At 36.1% G+C, this 13,148-nt stretch overlaps 1 protein-coding gene across 2 annotated transcripts in view; it reads right to left on the bottom strand.

Moving 5' to 3' along the window:
* Positions 1–13,148, bottom strand: part of LOC127795656 (tripeptidyl-peptidase 2) — a 60,831-nt gene that overhangs the window by 15,387 nt on the left and 32,296 nt on the right. For both annotated transcript variants that reach the window (XM_052327465.1, XM_052327472.1), the window contains exons 17-19: positions 10,401–10,579; positions 2,252–2,364; positions 2,014–2,184 (exon numbers count right to left, since the gene is read on the bottom strand). In XM_052327465.1, the coding sequence (XP_052183425.1) occupies positions 2,014–2,184; positions 2,252–2,364; positions 10,401–10,579 (463 nt within the window). The remainder of the gene's footprint in view (positions 1–2,013; positions 2,185–2,251; positions 2,365–10,400; positions 10,580–13,148) is intronic.

Here is a 13,148-nt window from a genome sequence, read left to right as displayed (position 1 = left end):
ACCGTTTTTCTTCCCACTGAAACCACATGAGGGTAGATCCTTCCAAACATACAGCTGTTGTATCCACCTTCTCCATATCAGTCAACCCATTCACCGAGAAGTATCGCTCAGCCCTGAAAATCCAGCCATCTGGGTCACTTCCATTGAAGAGCGGCATTTCCAATCGGTGTCCTCGAGATTCTGATCGCCAGCCACCCTCGACCCCCTCCGTTTCAGCTCGCCTCCCACCCGCCTCGGGCGTCGCCTCCGAGTCACCTACCCCAGGTGATTGTTCTCCCCACTTCTCCTTGTTCTTCCTTTCTTCTTGTTGCTCCTCCCATCTCGCTCTCATCCATTCGAACTGTTCCAACAAGGAAGCAACATTCTTCTCCACCGATCGAATGTCGCTTCTCATGGCATTTGATTCACTCTTCATGGCGTCCACGCCTAGTTGTACACTATCCAACCCCTTCTCTAAATCTCCCACTCGATCCGTTAAGTTCACCATTAGGATCGCAATGCTCTGATACCAAAATGGTAGAATTCTAAGAATTGTAAGAATACTTGATTCAATAAGCAAGAGTTCCAAACCAATTACAGCCGAAGAAGAAAGAAAACAGGGCAATTCGAGAGGCCCTTAATCTATTGATAGACCATTGATTCACTAGACATACCAAAGGCGTCCAAGGAATCAGGGATAGTTTTGGAATTAGGAAAATTAGCTGTTAGAGGAGGAGTAGAACGGGAATTGCAAGGTTGTGTATCAACCTGCATGTGCGGATTCTAATTCCGTTAGAGAATGAGGAATAAAAGAGAGGTGGCGGAGGTGAGGGAGGTGTGAAGAATTTTCCAGAGAGTAGGAGAGATTAAGGGCCTCTCGAATTGCCCTATTTTCTTTCTTCTTCGGCTGTAATTGATTTGGAACTCTTGCTTATTGAATCAAGTATTCTTACAATTCTTAGAATTCTACCATTTTTGGTATCAGCAGCCTCCCCTCTTTACAAAGAATTAACAGCATAAACTTGAAAGGAATGATATTACATTGACAACAAGAAGAAACTCCAAAGAATCTCCTACAATAAGACTGAGTTATGAGGTAACCAATTATGCAATGATGGATACAAGGAGATACAGTTGGGTATCAAAGCATACAGTAAAGTTAAAAAAATTTAAAATGGTTATAACAGCAAAACTAGAGTCCAGACCTATAGTTTGAAGCACATGGAAATATATGAGGACACAGGTTCTGCACATTTATCATGGGGTCAGAACCAACTAATTTTTCATACAGTTTGTCAAAAACAATCTGGAAATTCAGATCCATAGCGATTCATCTGGTCAGTCAAATCATAAGATTCATAGGCTCACATAGAAGGTAAGAAGCTCTTGCAAATACCATCGAACGATGGATGTTATGGTAGTTAAGAAGATTACAACAAAAAGGACATTAGATTAAAGGAACATGCATCTCTTTGGAAACTGCATCTACATCTTTATAGAACTTTCAAGATGAAGGCCATGTTTTATTGTTCAAAAAGAATCAGGTAGAAGGAAATAACGAAACTAATAATTTCGTTGGTTGGGCCATCTACATAGTTACACCTAAGTGTATATGAGGTGCAGTTAAGGCTTGCAGATGTACACACAGAGAATGCCAGTGGCACACACTGATGAACACATATATACACACATAAAAACCAGCACCAGTATTCATTAGGATCTGTTCCTTTCAAGCAGTTGCAGTAGAAAAATTAAAACCTTAGATGGAAGACAAGTTTTATATAGATTCATTGAATCCTCTTGGATTTAAAATATATATATATATATACATGTATGTATATTTTAAGGAAAAAGCACTGAGGTTAAAGATTCTGTCCTGGCCATTTGAACAAAAAACTCAGCTCCCAGATAACCAAAAATAGAGTTAGAATAGATATCAAAACTTGAGCTCAGCTTTTAGTAACATAGCATAATAGAATAAAATGAATATACATTCATACAGTTGTTCAATATTTATAACTAGAAAGATGTTACCTCAAAGTCTACAAAAGTGGTTTCATGACTTCCCAAGCCACTTGACCAAAATTGCGCTATTACTAATTCCATTGTGCGGCCACCCTCCACTGGAAAGGCAAAGCTTTTGGCAGAAGGAGACGAGAACGAAATGACACTTTCCCACTTCATAGGCCTTTGCAAAGGACTGATCTGTACATTGCAAACAAATCAGTGAAGGTTTAGACAATGTATAACAAACTCTGGTTGCATATTGCACCTGAACAGTGTCAATGAAAAATCTCCTTGCAGTATCAAAGCCCGATGTCCGCATGGTAGCCTCAACCCAAGATGCACCAGTCGGTACCTCAAAGAACTTCCTTTCAATATGGCCTTTTCAGAAGAATGTGCAGAGGTGTAAACACAAAGAAAAAGAAAAATTACAAAGAAAAAAAAATGTTATATCCTTAACTTAATGCATATCCTATGTGATTAAAAGCAGTATGAAAAACAAAGAGAACATAAATAGAAGTGTGTATAATCTCATATTTTACAATAAGAAGATATTTCTCACAAAAGTTTTGGTCCATGAATCTGCGCCCAAGTCCATGCCAAATATTAAAGTGTGGTACTATTAAATTTATTAACTAATGCATGTAATTGCTAAAAATCTTCATTTTGCTAATTGCATGGGAGTTGAATCCTTTATATAAAGTCATAGTAGATTACCATTGTTGGAGCCAGGTTAAAAGACAAATGCAATGATCATCATATTCGAGAATAGAAGTATATTGTCAGATAACAATGCAATAACAGTAGCCAATGTAGAGTGTTTGGAGATAATAAGAAAAGGTGAATGATATCATTAATTAGGAACATGATGAACAAATAATGACGCGCAACAAAAAATAAACAATTACAAAGGGGCTACATTGATAATTTTATATGACATATAAATAAAGGCAGGAGAAAAATGAAAACCTTCTTCCCAGCTTAAAAAGATCTTTCAGGATTTTTTCAGTACTGCAATCCTCCCTGGAGCAGTACTGCATCCTCAATTAAAAAACTTACTTGACAAACCAGAAACATGGAAATTAATAACCTATGACGAATTATGTACAAGTAGTTCAAGTATGCATGACTAAGAAGCTTTTCCATGCTTCAAAGACCATGAAAAAAATTGAAGGTGACATGGACCTCCAATACATAATTCAATCATTTCCATTCTGTTGAATACCAAACAAATTGACAGTCTAACAAATTCACTAATAAAAAGTATGTCTCAATAACATAAAAATGTGTAGTTATAAATTAATATCAAAATCTAGAATTCCCTAGTTATCTTGAAGCCTAAAAGTTGATTCTTTCCATAGCAATTTTGCAAGTTTAAGCACCTACAACACTGTTTCAGAATTACAAACTCACATGCATCAAATGAAACTGAAACATGTGACTTAACTATAGTTGCATAATTCTAGAAATATGACTCTGTGTGATGAAAGCTAGGGCACGAAAGATCTAACAACGAGAGAAGAAAAATGAAGTCTCTCGACAACTTGTATTAACCAAAGAATCAAAAACCTTACAATGAAATAAGAGCCATAGCTATTTATAGACACAGCTAGCACTCCTTAATGAAGAACATCACCTAACACACTTAAGTTATAAAATAGCAACACAAACAGAAATACAACATAATCAGATCAACAATACAACATATTTATACTTCCACACTCCCCCTCAAATCAGACTCCTCTGGCAAAGGACAGCCTGCAATTTGCAGTCTTGATGTGCTGGAAGAAGTATAATGTTTGTGTTGAACAGGAGACAGTTTGAGACCAAGCTTTTGACACAGAAACCGAAATCGATCTCTGGCTAGACTTTTAGTGAAAATATCTGCAATCTGATAGGCTGTAGGAATGTACCGAACTTCAACATTACCCTTCTCAACCTGTTCTCACACAAAATGAACATCAATTTCGATGTGTTTGGTGCGAGAGTGAAATACAGGGTTCTCAGCCATGCTTTTGGCTGCCAAATTGTCACTCCAAACAACTGATGTAGTAGTACATGGATAGCCCGACTCAACAAATAAAGACCGCAACCATAGCAGTTCTGTAACACCTAGAGCGACAGCTCGGTATTCAGCTTCTCCAACTGATCTTGCCACCACTGACTGCTTCTTTGATCCCCATACAATTAAGTTTTGTCCAAGAAAGACACTAAACCCACTGGTAGATCTTCTAATGTCCTTGCAACCAGCATGGTCTGCATTAGTATACACTATTAGAGCCAAATTATCCAATGAAGAAGAGAACCACAAGCCCAATCCAATAGTCCCTTTGATATATCTAAGAAGTCTTTTGCAAGTTGTCCAGTGCTGCATTTTGGGAGCAGACAAGTACTGGCTTAACTTGTTAACAGCAAAGGAAATATCAGGGCGTGTATAGGTCAGATATTGTAAAGATCCAATTAGAGTTCTATATAAAGATGGATTGGGAAAAACATCACCCTCATCAGTCAAAGAAAGGCCAGACACCATGGGTGTTTCACAGGGATTACAGTCTTGCATATGAGCTTTCTTCAGCACATCTAAAACATATTTAGATTGAGACAAAAACAGGCCACTGGTATCTCAATATGCCTCAAATCCAAGAAAATAATTGACAGAACCAAGAGTCTTTAAGGCAAATTGAGTCTCTAAATCAGCAATACAAGATTTAAGAGCTGTGTTATCAGACCCAATAATCAAAATATCATCAACATAAACCAGAAGGAACAAAACAGAGGCTGATGTGCGCTTAATGAACAGAGAGGCATCAGAAATGGCCCTAGAAAAACCCCAGCTCTGCAAAGCCAGCCTCAATTTATTGTACCAAGCCCTTGGTGCTTGTTTAAGACCATACAAAGACTTCTTTAATTGGGCTGATGTGCGCTTAATGAACAGAGAGGCATCAGAAATGGCCCTAGAAAAACCCCAGCTCTGCAAAGCCAACCTCAATTTATTGTACCAAGCCCTTGGTGCTTGTTTAAGACCATACAAAGACTTCTTTAATTGACAAACATGTGAGGGAAAATTAGAGCTAACAAAACCTTCCGGCTGAGCCATAAACACAGCTTCTTGCAAATCACCATTTAAAAATGCATTGTTAACATCTACTTGATGAACATCCCAGCCAAAAGCAACTGCTAAAGAAAACAAGACCCGGATGGTAGGAGCTTTTACCACAGGACTGAAAGTCTCACCATAGTCTACTCCAAGGTTTTGAAGAAAACCCTTTGCAATTAATCTGGCCTTGTATTTAAGAACTGAACCATCAGCCTTATATTTTATCCGAAACACCCACTTACATCCAATCAAATTCATGTCATTAGAAAATGGCACAAGAACCCAAGTTTGATTACGACGTAAGGCAGAAATTTCCTCGTCCATAGCTTGAACCCATCGTGGGTCTAATAGAGCCTCATGAACAGAATCAGGTTCTAGAGTACTAACTAAAGCATGAAAAGGGATAGAAGCAGTGCGAGCTTTGGACCGAGTGACCATAGGATGAATAGCAGGTGCAGGTGCAGGTGCAGCTTTAGATCTGGGTAAGGTAGGAGTTAAAACTGGCAGTGAAGAAGAAAAAGGAGAGGATGCAGATGGATTTGAGCTGAGTTGAGGTGCAGAGGCAGAAAGAGGTGAGGAAGGAGAAATTGAAACAAGATTAAGAGAAGAATTATGCGGTAGTGCTACTTCTGGAGATGACGAGAAAGAAAAAGGAAAGAAAACAGAAGGTGACACTATAGAAGATCCACCATATTGATAGGTATTTGAAAGGGAATTTGTCATAGAAGAGGATTGGGAAAATAACAATGGATAAGGAAACTCAAGAGAATTAAATTGAACATGACGAGAAACATAAACCCGTCCGGAGGGATGCAAACACTTATAACCCGAGTGAGTGTGACTATATCCAATGAAAATACATTTGGAGGTATGAAAATCAAACTTGTGCTTGTTGTAGGGTCTAAGATAAGGAAAACAAGCACAACCAAAAGGTTGTAGCAAGAAATAGTTTGGTGGTTTGTGATATAGTAATTCAAAAGGGGTGAAAGAATTAAGAGGAGAAGCAGGTAAGATGTTTATGATATGAACTGCAGTGAGAAAGGCTTCTACCCAAAATTTTAATGGCATATGAGCATGAGCTAATAAAGTAAGCCCCATTTCAGCAATGTGCCTATGCTTTCTTTCAGCCAAACCATTTTGTTGGTGTGTATAGGGACAGGAAAATCTAGGCCGAATGCCTTGACTTTGAAGATAAGGTAGAAAGGCTTTAAACTCACCTCCATTATCAGTTTGTAATGCCCTAAGTTTTGAGTTATATTGCAGTTCAGCAAATTTGTGGAATGTCACAAAGGTAGACAGGGCATCAGATTTTAATTTCAAAGGATATAGTCATGAGTATCTAGTATAAGCATCCACAAAAACAATGTAATATCGAAACCCTTCTGTAGACAAAATAGGAGAAGGCCCCCACAAATCAGAATAAACCAATTCTAATGGTGTTGTAGCCTTGATTTCACAATCAGAAAATGGTAGCTAATGTAGTTTACCAAGCTTACATGAGTCACAAAAAGAGAGATCAGATTTAGAAAAAGGAATATGAACTTTGTTTAACACTGTTCGTAAGACATTTGATGATGGATGCCCAAGTTTAGCATGCCACTGTAAACTAACATTGTTACATTGAGCTACTCTAGCATTGGAAGGCTGCTCATGACCAAATGAGCTATGTTTATTACAACAAGAACCAACTGGACTGTTTGATAACAAGGGAAAATTCAAAGATTCTAAGACATTAGACTGGACAGGAATACTGGAACCAACATGAGCAAATGCTGGTGATAGCCAATAGAGTCCATCTTTAAGTCCTCCCTGAAGTAGCACTTTCCCGGAATCCTTGTCCTTAATCAAACAAGAAGTAGCATGAAATTCAACAACAACATTGTGATCACGAGTAAGTTGTGATACACTAATTAAGTTCTTTTTCATAGTAGGAACATGCAAAACATTAGGCAAACAAAGAATAGAAGTAGGTTGCTGATGAGTGTATAAATTGTTGTATCCAACATGTGAGATAGGTAGAGTCTTACCATTTCCTATGGCCACTTTATCATCTCCAGTATAAGGAGTGTGAATGGAAATATTACCAAGGTTAGACGTTATATGGTTTGTTGCACCAGAATCAACAAACCAAGCAGGATCTGCAACAGAAGCTGAGGATTGAGACAGATTATCAGGTTGAGGAGGAAAATTGCTATAATAGGCATTTGGAAAACAGTTTGGAACTGGTGATGAAAAATTGCTATAGCTAGCACCTGGAACAGATCCTAAATTAGTCATGTAGGCTCCGTTAGAACCATTAAAGGTAGCCATATATGCCTTGGATCCTGACTGACCATCACCATTATTAAACTGACCAAAACCTGAATTAGAAATTCTCTGAAAATTTCTATCAAACCTATGATAACATTTGTCGACAAAGTGCCCTGGTTTGCCACAAAGCTGACAATAGATTCTTCTGTTAGAAAATCTACCTCGTCCTCTTCCTCCTCTATTAGTAAAACCTCCTCCTCGAGTCATGTAACCTCCTCTATTAGCAACAAACTCACTTGAGCCAGTTCTTGTCGACTGTGCCATATTAACGGTCATACCAGATGACGTGTGTACCTTTGAATCGAAAGTAGGAGCAACCAATGGTAAATTCTTAGACAACAGCCTTTGTTCATGCATTAACAACAAGTATTGCACCTTTTCTATATTTATCTCATCCATCTGGTAAGTTATCAAACTAAAAACCGTTTCATAGTCATGATCAAGTCCGTTTAGAATTGCAAGAAGCAATTCCTTATCATCTAGAGGTTCTCCGATTGCTGCTAAAGAATGACCTATAGTCTTAATCTGTAGGACATAGTCATTTACCGACAATGCACCTTTCTTGAGTGATCTTAGTTGTTGTTTCAACTGGAATGACTTAGCAATTGTTTGGCACGAGTAAAGATTTTCTAAAGAATGCCAGCAGATGATTCTGAATGAATCACCTGTGCAAGAACTTCGCGATCAATTGTAGAAAACAGCCATCCAAGCAACAGTTGATCGAATCGCATCCAAGCAAGATAATCTGGATTGATCGCATCAGCAGTTGTATCATCAGCTGATGCTGTATTTGAATGCGACAGATACTTCAATGGCGATGATGCCTTATTAACAAAAGGCATGAGATCAAATGCACGAAGAGTTGCAAGGATCTGTGCTTTCCAAAAAATATAATTGCTTGAGTCCAGTTTAATCGAATAAAACTGAAGGCCTTAGCCACCGTAGAAAAATCAAATTGCGAGGCTATTGACGAGGAGGAATTACGAGGAGATGAAGAAGAATTCGAATTGCAGGCCATTGGCTCTGATACCATGTGATGAAAGCTAGGGCACGAAAGATCTAACAACGAGAGAAGAAAAATGAAGTCTCTCGACAACTTGTATTAACCAGAGAATCAAAAACCTTACAATGAAATAAGAGGCATAGCTATTTATAGACACAGCTAGCACTCCTTAATGAAGAACAGCACCTAACACACTTAAGTTATAAAATAGCAACACGAACAGAAATACAACATAATCAAATCAACAATACAACATATTTATACTTCCACACTCTGAAGAAGAGAGAAAGGGAATGATATGGAGGGAAAAAGATCTAAATTCGCCTTTCACTGTTAGGTTTATATACAAGTCTTTAGAAGTTGTTGAAGCCAAACTAGCTCAAAAGTGGCTAAAGCCATGGCCTGATACTCCGCTCCAGCACTAGATCTAGCCACAACATTCTACTTCTTATTCTTCGAAGACACCAAGACACAATTGCCCGAGATACAGCATCTATCTGTGGGACAACCAGCCCAATCAGTATCACTATATCCAACAACCAGCTTCTGTCCATGTCTTCCTTGCTATGGCTGCTATTCAGTAGTGGCCTCTTTACCAGCTATATCAGATAGCTGTTTAGTTAGATATCAGTTACACCATGCCCTCAAAACCACATTCAGACAGAGGCAGACCAGGAAAGACAATTCTTGCCATTCAATTTATCAGTTTGTAATGGCAGGAATAAGAGAAAATGATGGTACAGTTACAGGAAAAGATGAACTCACCACTCCAGAATTTGATGAAGTCATAACTCAAACCTAAGACAATGAAATTGACTAAATGCGGACTGATTGGGAATCACCTGAGACAGAATCCTGGTGCAAAATCTCAGATATAAGAAGAATCAACAGATCAGATTGAAGAAGTGATCAGACCACTTTAGACCAGATCGAGATCAGATTGCTCCATACCAGCTCTCATGAATTCCAAATCTACAGACCAGATTGCACCAGTTCTAGGTCAGATCAGATTGCAACTTCTTACTAAGAAGCTCAGACTGATTACTGAACCAGGACTGATCTCTCACAACAGAACAGATCGAGTAACACAGAAACCCTAGGTTATGAACTTCTATCTCATGCCATGGCTCTTATACCATGCAGAGAGAAGAGGGGGGGGGGGATGACATGGAGGGAAAAAGAAGACCTAAATTCTCTATTCACTGTTAGGTCTATTTACAACTCAAAACAAACAAACTCTGTACAACTGAGAAACAGCACTATGTACAACACTACTAAGCTAGATCCTTCTAACAATGACAAATTGGGACATGGAAACACCATAAACATTGGCAGAAAAAGTTCTTAGTCTATCAAAATATGTGGAAAATGAACATGAGGTGGAGATAAGGAAATCAAGCCAAATTACCAAAACAGAGAAGCGACATGTATTTTGTAAAATAGTTCTGCTTATTAGAAGAAAACCTTGGACAAAAAGAGCCAAAGTAAGGTGTATACCACATGCATTTGCCCCTGGTGAGGTTAAGCGAAGAGCATTATTTTCCATTTGGAAGGGAGAAAATAAACAACTGTGAACAAGTTACTGCTCTAGTAAGCTTGTTCCAAGTAAACAAATTCTTACTAAAATTTGCACAAAAATAAATTTCCAACCAAAAACTTGTTCAGCTGACCAGTAGTCCATTTTTCTTTTCACTGTCATTTGAATTTATACATGGTCCATACCAGTGTTTCAAAGTATCAGGCATCATTCAATTTATCAATATGGTTTGGTCTGTCAAAATAAATAAAAAAATCACATAAACAGATAATTTTAAGAATAATAACCCTCAAAGAACACTCTGTAGCAATGTTGTCAGTAGATTAAATGCATTTGCATTAGAAACTTAAGTAAGATTATGACACAGCATGCAGAAATAAAGTAAACTGGATTAAAGGTTGATGTCCAGAAGGGCAAATGATTACTATAATAATTAATCCTAATTTCTAGTCTAAAAACAAAACAATCACCTGGTACAAAGGACATCCCTGAAAATGAAATTTGTGCAGGACGGTTTTTTATCACCATCGCCTTGGTAATGGTAACTGGGATTCTGAAAAGGGGACCACGCCAAGGGGCCTTGCAGTCTATTCCATACAGTTCACAATAGTGCAAACCATCACTAAGATTGGTAGGATCCACAACTACACTGGAAAAGAAGTGGAAAGAACTTGTCAGTAGTCATCGGTCAAATTTTATAACTAATATCTAAATCATGTACGTCGGCAATAAAATCTACAATCTTAACAAATAGAGCAAAAACCAAAGAAGCAAAGAAGGAGAAATAAAAAAGCACTTCGAGTCATGACAGTGTAAAGGTAGCAGTGAAAGTAAAAGAAATAGAGACAACCAGGAATTTGCTTTCATATAAATTTTTTCCAGTGTGCGAATGCTTTTTCCTTTATTTTGTTTGCCTCTTTTAAAGGGGAGGGGGCCCAGGAGGCTTTTCTTACAGGAGGAGAACTGAACCTTATGCCCAAAACATTTCATTAAGCCAACTAGCTGGGATCGGCTATATTAATTCTATCTGGTCAATCATCGCTCTCTATGGTCATATCTTCAATAAGGCCTTAATATCATACCTAAGAGTAGTCCATCAGGTTTTTCTTAGTCTTCTTCAATCTCTTTTGCTAAAGAATTGTTCCATCCTATCTACTTTCCTTGCAGGAGACTCCATTGGCCTTCTTCTCACAAGACCAAACAAATCATCTTAATCATGTATCATGCATCTATTGTCACTAGGAGCCATTTCCACATAATTACACAACTGCATTTTTAATTCCATATTTTTTTGTAAGGCTGCAACATCCATCATAACATCAATATCTTTGTTATAATCATGTGTTGCATGTTGGTGCTTTATCAGCCAACATTCCATACGATCCCATAAAATTTTCCTTTCAACTTTAGTGAAATGTTACTATCACATAAAAGACTGCACATACCTTTCTATTTTAACCATTCTACCTTAACTTTATGGGTAAAATCCTCATTAATCTCTCCATGTTTTTCTAAGACTGATCCATGATATTATATCTGATCCTTTCTTAGGATAACTTAGTCTCACCATAACATAATCTAGTATTTTTTTTTAGCTTACATTCCATATATTCAATCTGCTAAAATTAAAACCTTTAGGGACCATTCAATTGTGGAAAACAACCCTAGTTTTCTGAAAATGTTACTATCACATAAAAGACTGGACATAACTTTCTATTTTAACTAGTCTACCTTAACTTTATGGGTAAAATCCTCATTAATCTCTCCATGTTTTTCTCAGACTGATCCATGATATTATATCTGATCCTTTCTTAGGATAACAGATAACTTAGTCTCACCATAACATAATCTATAGTATTTTTTTTAGCTTACATCCCATATATTCAATCTGCTAAAATTAAAACCTTTAGGGACCATTCAATTGTGGAAAACAACCCTAGTTTTCTGAAAATTTACACCAAAGAAAATAGAAAATTAGATAACATGTTCAAATACACAAATTTCCTAAATGAAAAAAACAGAAAATCTAGTTTTCCAATTTTCCAAATCAGAACTGAAATTGGAAAACAACTCAAAATTGTGTTCCAAATGTTCCTCACTAATTTTCAGGTTTCAGCCAAATGAAAGCAGGATTTTCCAATTTTTCTCACTTCAACTAAAATTAACATTAATTGTATGTATGTTAAAATCAATATAAATAGTAAAAATACAAATTTTAAATTTTACTAAAAACAATATTATAATATAAAATATCAAAGATATAAATAAATACCAAATCTGATTAATGATAAATAATTTATTATACTACAATATCATAATTTTAAAATTGATGAATAATCAATAATATAATAATATCAAAATATTAGCATTATAAATAGAAAAATATTAATAAATGGTATATTGACTAAAAATAAATAACCAAAACATTAATAACAACAATATTAATATTATAAAATTAAAAAGATAAAAATTATAATTAATATCAAAAATGATTATCATCTAACATTGTAATATTAATAATATCATGAATTATTGGTAATATTAATTTTAAAATATTATCAATATAACTCATTCATAATTTTAATACAATAATACTAATAAATATTGTATTGATAATATTAATTTTATAGTAATGATATAATTATTAAAGCAAAAAAATTAATAATATAATATTAAAATTTTAATGTCATTAATAAAAATATATTACATTAATAATAGTTGAAAGCATGTTCTTTATAACCATTTGCAATATTTCAGTTTGCAAGCTCAGAAAAATAGTTTTCTATATTTAACAATTGAACACATTTTTCAAATTTTCTATGAAGCATAAAAAGAGGAGATGATGAAGAAAAGAATGTACTATAACTAAACAGCCTCTTAGATTCTAAGGCATTCCTCCATATTTCGAGTTTAGTATTTGCCCTTTCTTTTATCTCATTACTCATTCACAAGGATAACATCATTTGCGAAGACAATACACCATTACTCATTCACAAGGATAACATCATTTGCAAAGACAATACACCATTACTCATTCACAAGGATAACATCATTTGCGAAGACAATACACCAAGGCACCTCAACCTATATGTGTTTAGTGAGTGCATCCATTATATGGGCAAAGAGATAAAATCTTAATAAAAATCCTTAATGTAATATAATTATAACTGAAAAATCCTCCATGTCTCATCCACATATTCTGAAATGTGTTTCTGCTC

This window comes from Diospyros lotus, chromosome 1, assembly GCF_014633365.1.
Source record: "Diospyros lotus cultivar Yz01 chromosome 1, ASM1463336v1, whole genome shotgun sequence".
Taxonomy (NCBI): Eukaryota; Viridiplantae; Streptophyta; class Magnoliopsida; order Ericales; family Ebenaceae; genus Diospyros; species Diospyros lotus.
Note: the sequence above shows the minus strand (reverse complement) of the source record. Positions and strands in the feature narration are given on the sequence as shown.